At 52.0% G+C, this 14115-nt stretch overlaps 1 protein-coding gene across 1 annotated transcript in view; it reads right to left on the reverse strand.

The window, feature by feature from the left end:
- Positions 1-214: 214 nt before the first annotated feature.
- The window catches only part of MED27 (mediator complex subunit 27), a 222830-nt gene continuing 208929 nt past the window's right edge, over positions 215-14115 (reverse strand). Inside the window, exons 7-8 of the mRNA XM_054501481.2 lie at positions 3184-3261; positions 215-776 (exon numbers count right to left, since the gene is read on the reverse strand). Coding sequence (XP_054357456.1) covers positions 642-776; positions 3184-3261 — 213 coding nt within the window. The 3' untranslated portion in view covers positions 215-641. The remainder of the gene's footprint in view (positions 777-3183; positions 3262-14115) is intronic.

Here is a 14115-nt window from a genome sequence, read left to right on the forward strand (position 1 = left end):
GCCATCACAGCGTCTCTGAAATAGAGGATCTGCCAGCACTGCCCTCTCGCCTGCAAGCAGGACGCAGGGCAGTACATGCTCAAAAAGAACCACCCTGTGAACATGGGACATGCTGGTTTCTGTTTCTTCAAGAGGCCCAGGTCCATTACGTGTTCATGAACTGAATGTATAGTTCTTATAAGGTGCTGTAAGAAACAGGAGACAAAGCCTTGTCCAGGGTACAAAAGGTTTATTACTTATAAAAATAAGTTACCAAACCCCAAGCCCCACAAAACACAAGAACCCCGTGTGACGATACCCATGAACACAAGGGCTCATTCCAGTAACAGCTCACGGAGATGAGACACCAGCACTGCCGACACACACGGACGAGGAGCATGCTGCACAGCTTCCTTCTACCAGGTTCTAGAAAAGTCTTCTTTGCCTTCAGTCCGCTGGCTAGTGGGAATAATTAGTCCCATCAGCCACAGAGGGGGTCTGCTCTTCAAGAGTGGCCTCAGCACACATGGCGCTGTTTTATGAAAGGGAGGAGCAGCTGTACACATCTGGGCAGTGAGGAACCAGCTGAGCCTTCTGTGGGCTTCCTGCGTGCCTGGGAAGGTGCTTGGAGGGGGGGTCTGAGGCTGGGGCCAGCGTGGGGGCTACTGCCGGCAAGTGTCATGGAAGGCTTCGAGGGTTCGGAAATCCCTCCACGTCGGGGGAAGGCCGTCCTGCAGAAACTTCCCGCAGCGCTGGCATGGGGCCTGGAACAGCTTTATATAACTTCTTAACCAGGTCTAAAAAGAGAAACGAGGAGAGAAATGAAAGAATGGGATACGGGTGCTCCCAAAGTCCTCCTTCCTATCAAGCCTAATGGCCCAGACAACTTAAGCTGGCTTTGGCCTCAGAAGATGCCCCGTGATTTCACAGGGAGCAGCAGGCAGAGCCCACAAGGTCACCTGACTATTGATGTTCACGTGTGATGCTCGCGTGCCCCTCCCAACCGAGGGAGTTTTGAAAATAGAAACCCCTACTCTCAAAAGCAGGAAGGCCTCCCTGGAGTCCCCGTGAACCACAGAGCAGCCCAGTGGTCTGAGGGCCGGCACCCCACTTTCACTTTCTGGGTCCCGTGTCTTCTGAATGTCAGTATCCATCCTCTTCTCCTTGCCCACTACTAAGAGGTGGCTGTGCATGTGTGCCAAGGAAGCCTTGGAACCGAGGACAATTTCAGAGTTCTCCACAGAGATCAACATGCTTCTAGCTAATCTGATTTCAGAGGTTGTCACTCATTGTCACAGTGTGGCCTGACACACTGGGGGGATGGGTGGGGACAGCCCTGGTGCCACCAAATAACATCATAAGCAGCAAATTCACACTTGAGTGGTTCAGAGTGCAGAGCTTTCTTGGGCGTCATACATAAGGATGAGCCTCCTGTAACTCAATTCTCAAACCCAAGGAGATTCACTACCAAAGAAAAAAATACCCAAACCCAAAAGAGCAGGCAAGCAAGTTCTCGCGGTGAAAGGGGCACGTGAATCTTGTCATTTAATGTCCTCCTGAATTATGTCGATAAGAGAAAACTGTTATTTGAAGAGGTTGGCCGAGCTTATTGATACGAATTCTTCCATCTTCACCACAGCTGCCTTCATGGTGACAGGGCATGGCCCATCAGTACTGTCCCGCTTTCCAAAGGCCAGGTGTTTGGGGGTTTTGGCAATAAACACGAGGTCAAGAGGTCCTTCAGTTAAACTACTTATTTCTCCCTAAGTAGAAGAAGTTCTGTCTCTGCCACAAATAGTACTCATGTCTGTGCCTCAAATAAATCAATCAACAGATTCGTATTAATTAGCTGGTGTGGGCTAAGCACAGTGCTGAGTGCTGTGACAGATGTAAAGGGTTCTTTTTTTTTTTTTTTTTTTTATAAGAGACCAGATCTTGCTCTGACACCCAGGCTGGAGCGCAGCGGTGCAATCGATCATAGCTCACTGTAACCTCGGACTCCGGGGCTCAAGCGATCCCCTGCTTCAGCCTCCTGAGTGGAGTCACTGGGATTCAAACCTTCCCTAAATCCCAAAGTCAGTTACCAAAGGGAAAGGGGGCATTACAACGTGTTAGGCTCAAAAGCAAGTCTTTGTATCTAACTGAAATTGGAGCTCTTGCTGAAGATGATCAGGGGAATTGTTCCCTGGACACACAGAAGGACCACTCCTTGGGAGCTCTGAGCACCTGGCTGTGTTGTGCCCAATCTGCCAGCATCATGAAGCCAATCAATGCACCAGGGATGTGTCTTCCGAGGAATGAACTCCAGGCTGTCTGAGCAGTGGCACTGTTGATGCCATGTGATAGGATGCACACTGATTTGGCCTTGCTAACAGGTAAGTCTTTGGAGTCGGTTCTCTAACCGGCAGACTTTCTAGCATGAAGAAAACAGGGAGTCCCAGCAGCGGTGGACGATGGGGTCTGCTGGCATGAGAGCATGCGGCCGTGTGAGCATGCTGGCGTGAGAGCATGACAGTGGAATAGCTGGCGGCTACGTCTGTCAAGGACGCGGGGACATGGTGTTAGCCCTGCTTAGGCCAACTGGTGGCCGTGTGATAAATGCTGATAAACTGGCCCTGGGGGTCGGGGGAAGTCCTGACTTGTATGTAGCGTTTGCTGATTTCCATGGTGTCAACACTCCCACCAAGTTTGATTTCAAACTGGTAGTGGTTGAAGAACCAGCTCGCAAGATACTGAACAGGCACTGGCAGGAGCCGGCTGCAGCACCCCACGGGAATGGCTGCTTTGGGGCTGCTCCCATCTCGAGCTCCAACTCTGAAAATCGAAGGAGGAAACGTCTTGGGGAACTGCACGATTTGTTAATTCACTGCTACATGCTCTGTGCCAACCACAGGGCCTGGCCCAGATTATGAGCTCAATGAAATATGTGTGGACTAAGTCAATGCTGGGAACTATTTTGGAAGATCATTTCTGAAACCACCGCTTTTTCAGCAAGTAGAGAAAGCACCAGTGAATGAAGCTGGAAGTGGTTTCTCCCAGATCCCTTCCCAGTTTAAAGAAAGTAGCAGTTTTAAACTGGCAGCCCCATCTCCCACTGGGAGGCCCTCAAAGTCTGAAGATGCAACGGCTGCCCTTCAAGCTCCCTGTTCTCACTTGAAGGGAGCCGAGGTTTAAACAGGAGACCTGACTCTTGAAGCCACTTACCATGAAGGATCGGACCACGACATCCGGCATCTGGGGCAGCTGATAGTGGAGCAGGGCAGTGGTGGCGTGGTCTGTCACCTGAGAGCAAAGGACAAAGACGAGTTAGCGGCCACTCCAAGCCGGCATAGAGAAAACAAGCAGGACAAATGCACGCCTTCTGTGTGAAAACAGATCTGAGTATCTCATGGAGGAAAGGGCACCTAAAATAAAATCTCTGTAGAAAAATTAGTTAGCAGAGTTGGGGACCCAGAGGGGGAGAAGAGGCATGCTGTCGGCAGAAGGGATGCAGGCCTGGAGGCAGGGGGCGTGTGGATGATTCCAGCAACTGAAAGCCTGGCCAGGCTGGAGCACTGGCAGAGGGAGCGGTCAGAGGCCAGTGGAGGCAGATCCCAGAGGGGATCCCAAGCCTCCCTGCTCAGTGAAGCGCGGCACACACAGCACATACGCCAAGGAGCATTTCCGCCCGGTACGCACACTTCCTCTTCCTCCTGCAACGGTTTTCCCAACAGGGCAATTGGTCTCTTTCCGTTTCCTTGAATTCTCATTCTGTCACCATTTGTAGCCACACAGGATTTATGATGGGGAGCCTGGCAGTTTCTGAGGCTGTTCTGTTGGGCCTCACTGTTGCTAGGATGGCCCTTCGCAGGAGCCCGGCGCGCCTGGTGTGGTCCCCTCACCAGCTCTCTGAAGGCTGTGGCCTAGGGTCAGCACCTTAGGGGTCTGTGCCTATTGTCTCCTGACTCCTCAGGAGAAGTTTATCACCAAGGCCAAGGGCAAGGCTGCTTGAAGTCCAGTGAAGGCATCAGGTGACCAGATGGACAGAGCACAGGGTTTAAGCTCCAGCACCACCCCCTGACCTTGATCCAGCTCCTTATCCTCTCTGTGTCTCCATGCTCCTTCCGAGAAGCAAAGGGGCTGGCCTGAGAACCCTGGTGGTTCTGAAACTGGATGACACTGTGAATTGTTAATGCCCGCCATCAATCAGCAAATGAGTAGATTATACCTAATTTGATAGTTATGTTCAAAGTAATGGTTTACATGATTGTCCTCATTAGGGATTCTTGACATCTCACATGTCATCATTAAAAACAAAACAGGCCAGGTGCGGTGCCTCATGCCTGTAATCCCAGACCTTTGGGAGGCTGAGTTGGGATCACTTGAGCCCAGGAGTTCAAGACCAGCCTGGGCAATAGAGCAAGACCCTGCCTCTATAGAAAATACAAAAAATTAGCTGGCTGTGATGCCACACACCTATAGTTCCAGCTACTCAGGAGGCTGAGGTGGGAGGATCATCCGAGCCTGGGAAGTTGAGGCTAGAGTGAGCTGTGACTGTGCCATTGCACTCCAGCCTGGGCGACAGAGACCCTGTCTCAAACAAAACAAAATGAAAAAACCACACCTAAAACAAAAAACCCAAAAAACTCCAGAGAAAATCCTTAGCTTTGAGAAGAAGAATGAACACAGGTCTAGTTTGTGTTAGACGTGTCCATTTTCTAGCCCCCAATGAACACTGTGTATGCGGCTGAACCCATGCAGGCGTAGAGCAAGCTGGGCAGGTGGACACCAGGGTCCCCGCCCTGCACGGTGATGTGTGTCCACACCTGCAGCTGGAGAGGCTGCCCCACAAAGCGTAAGGACACCGGCTCTGCAGCCAGACAAGCCAGGGCCTGGCCCCCTGGCCTCTTATGGGGCCTCTCTAAGCCTCAGTTTCCCCTTCCATAAAATGGAGATTGTACTACATACTGAGTAAGGCTTGTGAGAGCACAGAGTGAGGCCAGACGTGGGAAGCACTCACTCTCTGGCAATGCCACCAGCCCCGCCTGCCCAGTCTCCTCTTCTGCTCTGCCTGGGCCCTGGACTTGCCCTATTTCCCACTGGACTTTCACGGCCTGCCCCATACTGCATCCCCAAGGCCTAGGATATTACCCTGCATACAGCAGGTGCCCAATACATAGTTGTTGAATAAAGAAGTAAACTTAAAAACGCCCACCCACCAAAGGCCATGTACCATAAACACCTGCACTTTTTTGCAAATACATCAACAGTTCTTGTAGCCAATACTGTTGAGAAATTCTTACCCAAGTGGCTTTCAAGATAAATGGTACTTATTCCTTCGAATGCCAAGACTGCTTTTATTTTAAGCATTTTTGACAGACAGCTTTCTAAAATGAGCAATGCTTTTTTTTCTTTTAAACAGTAGTAATGATAACTCTGCAAAATGACTGGTGGTAATTGGTGGGGGGAAATTAATGGCTACAAAACACAGGAAAGCAAACTGGGCTCGAACGGTCTCTGAACTTGAACGCTTGGTTCTTGCCCATCTAGCTCCCTTGCTAAGAAAACCCATGAAATTGTCATTTTATGGGCTGACAAGATGTTTTTTGCAATTATACTTGCCATTACAGAAGAACCAAAGTTTTTGGAGAATTCTTTCTCCTCACCCCATTTATTTTTAAAATGTCTCCAGTGTAGCCCCTGTTGGAATAGCCAAGGCAGCTGGGCTGGCTTTGTTTGCTCCGGCCCTGCTGTTCCGTAGCTCCGTGTGTGACACCTTCCCCGTGATAGGAACGTCCATCCCTGGGAAGCCCCTGGGGTGAGACCACCTCTATCCATTTCAGCCTTTCAGCAGCCATGTGCAGGCAGAGAGGCTTTGTCTGGCTGCACTTTTATTTCTTTCGTTTTCACATTTTTAAACACAAATGACTAACACTTAAAATTTGGGAAACTTCACTTAACCGTGGTGCCCAGCTCCTCTTGAAGCATCAGAGGATCTGGGGACCGTCACATAGGCTACTGTGAAGATCAAAGGGGGCCCAGCTTCTCCTCATCTCTGTGAGTGTGAGACCTTGGCACTGCCACGTGGCCACCAGCCGCAGCAGCTGAGGAGCGGTGACACGTGCAGTTTGCCTGAGCACCCTAGGGTCTTAGATCCAGCCTGCTCCACTCATCAGAGAACTTGAGTTCTCCAAGCATTCCAAGACAACTCAGTTTTGATAACTGCAAGGTGCTCTCTCCAGGCAAGGCGTCGTGCAAATTACAGGAATATCTCAAGTGGTCTTCCAGACCTGCACCTCCTCCAGCGTTTTTGCTGAATGGCCTTTGACCCAGAGGCCCGAGCCAGAAACCTGGGCCCTGCCCTGTCGCCTCTCTTCCCCCTGCCTCATACCCAAGCAACCTCGTGGTTCCAAGTTATCTATCTCAAATCCTTCTACTTCTTCCCATCTTGCCTGCCTCAACACGGCTTAGAGGGAACATTCTGCAGCAAAGAGGGAAAGAGCGTGGGCTCCATCCCTTCCAGCAGCGGCACTTGGGCGAGGCACTTCATCTTTATTAGCTACAGTTTTCCCATCTGGAAAATGGGGATAATGACAAAGAGTGCCTACCACAGGGGATGACGGTGAGGATGAAGTAGTGGGCAGAAGCATGTGCTGGTCAGAAAACATGAGTGATTGCCATCGTTCAACTAGAAACCCAAGTATGTCACTCCCTAAAATGCTCTCACGGCTTTCCCTGCACTCAGGATGAAATGCAAACTGTGAACTCCATGTGAAACCCTGCAGGACCCGGTGTCTGCCTCCTTTCCTCGGGTCCCTCAGCTCCTCAAATGCCCATCTCTGTGCTCCCTGAGTCCTCCCCTCGGCATGGGACTCTCTCCTTTCCCTCCCCTCCTTTGCGTGTTGAGGGAAGCCCCCCAGGCTCCCCCAGTGGGGCTTGTCTCCTTGCCTGGCTCTCTTCTCCCATCTCAATTCTCATATCTGAACTTGGTATTTTTTGCCATGTTTGTTTCGTGTCAATTTCCCTACCTTGAGCCCACGTCCGTCTAGTGCCTGACGCGGAGGTGCTCAGGACACGCGTGCAGACGGTGAGAAGGACCCCCATTCTGACTGCGGGGAGAGTGGCTCAGATGAGGTGGGTGGAGCCAGGGGCCTGGAAGGAGTGGGGACTGCGGGACAGGAGCTGAGGACCTGCGCTCTGGTCTACCTCTAAGGTGCTGGGGCATCTTGGACTGGCCCTCTGTGGTAGAAGTTACCAGCGGTCACTTGTCCTTGAGTGACACAGCCCCGTCAAAACTCAGGATGGATATGTAATATGAGGAAGAAATGAGCTTGAGTCGTGCAGAACTACAGGAGGTTTGTCACTCAGCATCCTCCTCCTCTCTCCAGACCAATCTGCCTCCTTGGATATTCACTGCACATCTAGAAAATGGGCCACCGTGTTGGCCAGGTCTCCCAATCCCGTTACAGTGGTGGCACAAGTTCGAGCTGTGGCCAAGGAACTTTCCCCTTAAGAATGGTAATGCTTGAAATGTTTGGGGACCGGCGACGCTGGCACCATCTAGGAGTTGGTTAGAAATCTGCCTTCTTGGGCCCCTCTCCAGCCACAGCATCGGAATCTCCACGGTGGGGCCCAGACACTAAGTCAGCCCCTCCAGGCTATTCCTAGGGATGCTAAAATGCATGAGAATGCGAGGCTGGTGAACACACAATCACTGGGGGTCTTTTGTCAGATTCTCATCTAGGAGCTCGGGGAGGGGTGGAGCATTGGCACTGCCAGCTGACTCCCAGGGGTGCCCACACTGCTGGTTAGGGACTGGGCTTTGAGTGGCAAGGCTGGGGCGTATCCCAGGCACTACAGGAGAATGGCCCCCAGAGGGCTGGGCGTTTGATTCTGGACCATGAAACAAAGAAATACAAATCAGAAGGACAGTCTGTCTTCTCATGAATCAAAATGAATGGTACCAGTTTCACAATGGGCACTGTGGGGTGCCAGGGTGGAAGGTTTTCACAACGGGTGCTTGTAGAGTGGGGGTTTTTCCTTATTTCTGAAAAGTGCTTTTTTTAAAAGATCCATCGGATATTTTATTAACTTATAGTAGCTATTATTAATAAGAGCTTATTATGTGCCAAGTCCTATGTGCCCCTCTCATGTAATTCCCACAGTAACTTGGAGATAGGTGCTTTTCTTTTTCTTTTTTTCTTTTGAGACAGGGTATTGCTCTGTTGCCTAGGCTGGAGGGCAGTGGCCCGATCTTAGCTCAGTGCAGCCTTGACCTCCTGGGCTCAAGCAATCCTCCCACCTCAGCCTCTTGAGTCGCTGGGACTGTAGGCTCATGCCACCCCGCCCAGCTAACTTTCTATTTTTGTAGAATCAGGGTCTCACTATATTGCCCAGGCTGGTTTCCAACTCCTGGCTCAAGTGATTCTTCTGCCTCAGCCTGACAAAGTGCTGGGATTACAGGCGTGCGCCACTGTGCCTGCCCACTATTCTGATTTACATTGGATAGAGGAGGAGTGAGGATGTCCAGAAGTTGGGAAGATGCACATAGTGGGTGACGGCAGCAGTGTGGGAGCCCAAACACTGGGAGGCCCAGGCCTCTGCCCACCTCCTACCCACTGACTCCCATCCCCGTTCTCCCCGTTTGCAGATAAAGGTGCAGGCCCAGGGCTGTGGCCAGCAGCTGCCCATCATCTCCCAGGGCGGGTAAGTCTTTGGGAAGCTAGAGTTCCGACGCCAGGCACAGGTTGGAGATTCACAAATGTGCCTGCTGTAGCACAGGCTGCTCAAGGGTAGCACGAACTGAATTCACTAGAAAGTGTCCTCTTCAGAGGCGGCGGGAGCCATGCGCCACAGCCCTGCCGGGCGTCTGGCTCACAGGCAAGGCACCTAATTAGTTTTTCCATTGCTGGTTGGCAATCTGGCCAAACTCAGCCTCTTTTTCAAAAAGTCCAGTATAAAGCATATATTCTCTTCCACTGCCAAGTGCTGGCAGCTTTTTCCAGCGCTGATGCAATCACTTGATTTCTTCCATTTCCCACCACCAATTACAGAAATATTTTAATAAAGGAAACAAAGCTGATTAACTTGCCATGTTTTCCCTCCTGTCCTCCCCAAGTCCTCCACTGCTGGTTTTCGAATTCCTGTGAATGGTTGTGGAACACAGGAGAACTTCACCTACAAAGATCTTCCTTCTTGTCAAAGCATTCCACCTTCAATATTTTTTTGTTTTACATTTTTCAACAACAAAGTTGTTTTTTTGCTCAGCATCCAAGATGTGGAAAAAACAGGCCTGGGGCAAAAAAAAATCTGCTATTAACTAATTTAAATCCACTCTGTGGCAGCCGAGGTTCGGTCCCATTGTGCGGCAAAGCTAATGAGACTCCGCTGGGAGATAAAAGCCGCCCTCCCTCTTGGTGGACGCCAGGAAGGGCACTAATGCTCCCAAGGAGAGGGAGGCGATTCGCCCACCAGTGAGTGCCGGTTTGAAAAAAGGCTTGTAAAAAGATCAAAGGGATGCGAGCCCAGGGAAAGGGAGGGAGGAGAAGGCAGGAGGGTAGCAATAAGCCAGTGAGACAGGGGTCCCCGAAGCAAGAGGAATGTGGGGATGGGGAGACAGGCCTCACAAAGAGGGGCAGAGGGCGATGCAGGGAGGGGCTTCACTGGGAGGCGCCTGGTTCACTCCAAGGCAGAGAAGCCTCAGATGCCTCGTTTGGGGTGTGTCCCCTGTCTCAACGGTGACCTGCAGTGATTTACTTTGAGAAGGTGACATCTCCACTGCCTACCAACAGATCCAGTCCACTTGATCAATGTTACTTTCAGTTTTCCCTATCCTCTCTCAGCATATCCAAACCCAGGAGAGAATGGAGCTCAGGGAGGGAGGAGGGACTCTTTCAAGAGACCTTGAAACAGCTGCCAGTCAACGTGCTGGAAAGGGAGATGACAGTCAAAACAGTCTCCCAAAGCTCCTCTGCCATATTGTGTGCACGGAGCTCCTGACAGCCCCCCTCCTACAATCAGAGCTGGAGGGTGCTTCGGAGATCATGAGTTATTTTAGCTAAACCCAGAGCGGCACTGCCTGCAATAACAGCAACAACCCACATCGCCATTTACTGAGCACTAACCCTGTGCAAGAGCTGGTCTACACTGCACAGCCCAGGGTGTGTGGCTCCTCCAACAGGAGCCCAGCCTCTGGATCTGTCCCTTGTGAGCTGTGTAACCTTGGGTGAGGATTAAATGGGCCAATGCAGGGACAGTGCACTGACATACAGACCTCAAGTGTCCAACGCATGGCAAGCACCCGACAAATGTGTCCCCTCACGGTTTTAGCCCACTGAATCCCCACGACAACCTTTCGACAGAGGTACTCTCACGTTTGGCACTTCTAAGTCAGGGGGCTAAGTCACAGGGAGGTTAAGTGACTTGCCCAAGCCAAGGAGCTGCTAGGTGGCAGAGCAGGAGTTTGTTCCGACCTTCTGAACCCCAGCTTGAGTGCCCAGACTCTCTGCCCCAAGCCTCATGGGCCCCCCACTCCAGGCCTCTTGGGGTGGACAGAGGTTGTGGGGGGATGAAGGAAAGTGCCATTTCCAGGCCCTCTCCTCCCCAGAAGGGACTGGACCTCAGCACTTTGAGGGTGGAGCTGGGATTGCATAACAAGTCTCCTCACTTACACCCCAGTTCCTGTCACTTATACAATGTTCCTTCCACCTCTCAGCCAGAAGCTTCAACCTGTCTGGCTCCCTGCTATGTGCCAGCCCCAACCCTCCAAACAGTCTGACAGAGACACCGGTGGGCCCTCAAGAAGACCTCCAGATTGAATGAGTCTCCCTGCCGTGGACAAAGAAGGGGAAATCGGGCAAATACAAGGCGGCTGCATCAGGTGGGCGTGCACACACACATATCGAGGGAATGAAAAAGTGTAGTGTGAGAAAAGGGGCAGGGCGGGGAGAGTGGGATGGCCCTACTGTGGACCCCAGATTCAGTGTGCATCCTACTGTGTGCCCGGAATTCAGTGTGCATCCCACTGTGAGCCCTGGATCCAGGTGTGCATCCCACTGTGAGCCCTGGATCCAGGTGTGCATCCCACTGTGAGCCCTGGATCCAGGTGTGCATCCCACTGTGAGCCCTGGATCCAGGTGTGCATCCTACTGTGAACCCTGGATCCAGGTGTGCATCCCACTGTGAGTCCTGGATCCAGGTGTGCATCCTACTGTGAGCCCTGGATCCAGGTGTGCATCCCACTGTGAGCCCTGGATCCAGGTGTGCATCCCACTGTGAGCCCTGGATCCAGGTGTGCATCCCACTGTGAGCCCTGGATCCAGGTGTGCATCCTACTGTGAGCCCTGGATCCAGGTGTGCATCCTACTGTGAGCCCTGGATCCAGGTGTGCATCCTACTGTGAGCCCTGGATCCAGGTGTGCATCCCACTGTGAGCCCTGGATCCAGGTGTGCATCCTACTGTGAGCCCTGGATCCAGGTGTGCATCCCACTGTGAGCCCTGGATCCAGGTGTGCATCCCACTGTGACCCCTGGATCCAGGTGTGCATCCCACTGTGAGCCCTGGATCCAGGTGTGCATCCCACTGTGAGCCCTGGATCCAGGTGTGCATCCCACTGTGAGCCCTGGATCCAGGTGTGCATCCTACTGTGAACCCTGGATCCAGATGTGCGTCCTGCTATGCACCCCGGATTCGGTGCTTACCCTACCGTACATCCCACGTTCGGTATGCAGCACCCACACGCTTTTTCCTACTCAGGCCCTCTCCCGCTGTGGGGGCAAAGATAACAGGTTTAGGCCCAGCAAGATGATTTCTCACTTAAGCTTAACCCCCAGAGCCCAGGTTTTATGTTGACCAGATAGAGGTTTGTTCTGTAGCAGTAAGGGAAGAATAAACGACACTGTGATGACACAGAAAGGACTGGGGAGAAAAACCCTCTTAATACACTATTGTTCCTCAGCAGTTTTCTCTTTAAAAAGCAAGGGTCTGTTGGGCTCCCTGAAGGGGGAAAGTTAAGAAGATGACAATGCCAGTCGCCAGCCTGGCATGGGAACAACAGCGCCATCCACTGCAAGACCCTTGTCCTCTGTTTCAGGGGTGACCTTGTACTTGTCACCCATGCTGGAGTGCGGTGGTCTGATCACAGCGCACCACAGCCTCGAACTCCTGGGCTCAAGTGATCCTCCTGCCTCAGTCTCTCAAATAGCTGGGACTACAGACACACCCCCCCATGCCGGGCTAATTTTTTAATTTTTAGTAAAGACGAGGTCTTGCCATGTTGTCCAAGCTGGTCTTGAACTCCTGGGCTCAAATGATCCTCCCGCCTCCCAAAGTGCTGGGGTTATGGGCTAACCTTGCACCTCTTTCCTATCTTTTTTCCTCCGAGTTTTCTGAATACTTTCAACTTGGGGTATTTGATTTGATTTAAATGGAAACTTACAGTTCCTGCCAGGGGTTCTAAAACAGGGGCCCTTGTATTTCTTGGTGATCCAGGGATTGTCCTCAGGGGCTCCCAAGTGCCCAAAGGTCATGGGCATCATCTGGCCCCAGGGGGCATGCTCCCGGGCCGGAGTGGAGGCTGGCGGCGCAGCGTGCAGGTGAGGAACAGACGCTGGAGGCTGACTGCTAGGAACCGCCTTCCAGCTCCTGGCTGGTGGACCAGGCTGGGGACCAGGACCCAGGAGTTCACAGGCTCCCTGAGATGATTCTGGGTGCAGGTGCAAGGGCCACTGCGGGCCACTGCCTGCTTCCCACCACCAGGGGACAGGACTGTGGCCGAGCAGCGCCAGGGAGAGCTGAGCTTGAACAGAGATGCTCTTCCTAACGCACCTGCTGAGGGCATTATCTGCCCGCACACAGCCCCCGAGGCCAAGCTAGGAGAGCGGGCGCCTCTCACTATTCGGAGTACTTCCCCACAAGATTAGTAAATAGGGAAAGTTAAGTACTCAAGTGTTTAGAAGTTGCTTATTTAAAAGAGAAGCCTGGTAGGGACCCAGACTGTGGCTTCCCTCCAGTCAATATCGGCTTCTACATACTATGAAGAGAAGATTCTCTTAGATCTGGGTGAAAGTGACAAAAAGGCAGACAGAGGGGAACCGTCAGGAGACCGGGGTTTGACCCTAGCTTAGTGACGAATGGCCTGGGGGGCCTCTTCCCTGCTGGCCCCAGGTAGAAGAGCGTGGTGAGGCTGGGGTGGGGCTGGGTGATTCTGCAGGCCCCTCTAGGTCTAGGTTTTCAGCAGATGCTGCTGCAGAGCCTGAGCTGCCCTAGTTATCTCCTGGCAGCATGTGCACACTGTGCCCTGAAGTTCCCGCCCCAATCCAGGAACCCACCTGCTGCCCTGATGCGACAGCACCCTCAGGTGGGCCTCAGATTCTAGGCCAGTTCAAAGAGCTTGAGAATTCAGCTTGGAACCAGGGAGACCACCTGCACAGCACTGTTCTCTGTGTGGGAATCCTCTGTGCCACTCAACCAGACTTTGGAGCACTCAAGTAGCAGGAAGCAAAGCCAAACGTGTGCTAGGCACAGGTGCCCAGGCAGTTCCCACGATGCAGAGATCAGGATGACTTTCATTGGGTGGATGTATTTTAATGTTACACAATGAGATTAGCCCAAGAGTTTGGGTCTCTACTAAGAGTTTTGCCAAGGACAGACCCACCAGGAAGGAGAGGGACAGTAGGAATCTCTTGGAAGGAGAAAATTCTTTGTGGGTCCTGTGGGCAAAGACATGAACCAAGTGTGTTAAATGTTTAAAGAGACAGCAATCCCTGCCAGCAGTGTTGCTCTGAGGATGTGTGCTGGTTTGATGAAGAATATTTACAACAGTCCCAGAAGTACTCATTCCATTAAAAGAGGAGCCATCATTATTTCAAAACTGGAATGCTATGAAGTCACCCCTGACAGTGATGTTAGGGGGCGATGGGGAGTGCACAGAGACGAGCTTCTCAAATGGGGATGAAAGTACAGTAGAGCGGAAGCAGGGGATTTATTTTTTATTATGCAGCTCTCATCTCTAATCTGTACCTCGGATTTGTATGCCACAGGTTCAGCGGGCCTAGCAGCCTGGAGAGGAAACATCGAAGCCCACAGGGACTTGGGATTACTTGGATGGGATCAATATTTCCTCCTCTGCTTAATGAAGGAGCCATTTGCATGGGCTC

Source organism: Pongo pygmaeus, chromosome 13 (genome assembly GCF_028885625.2).
Source record: "Pongo pygmaeus isolate AG05252 chromosome 13, NHGRI_mPonPyg2-v2.0_pri, whole genome shotgun sequence".
Taxonomy (NCBI): Eukaryota; Metazoa; Chordata; class Mammalia; order Primates; family Hominidae; genus Pongo; species Pongo pygmaeus.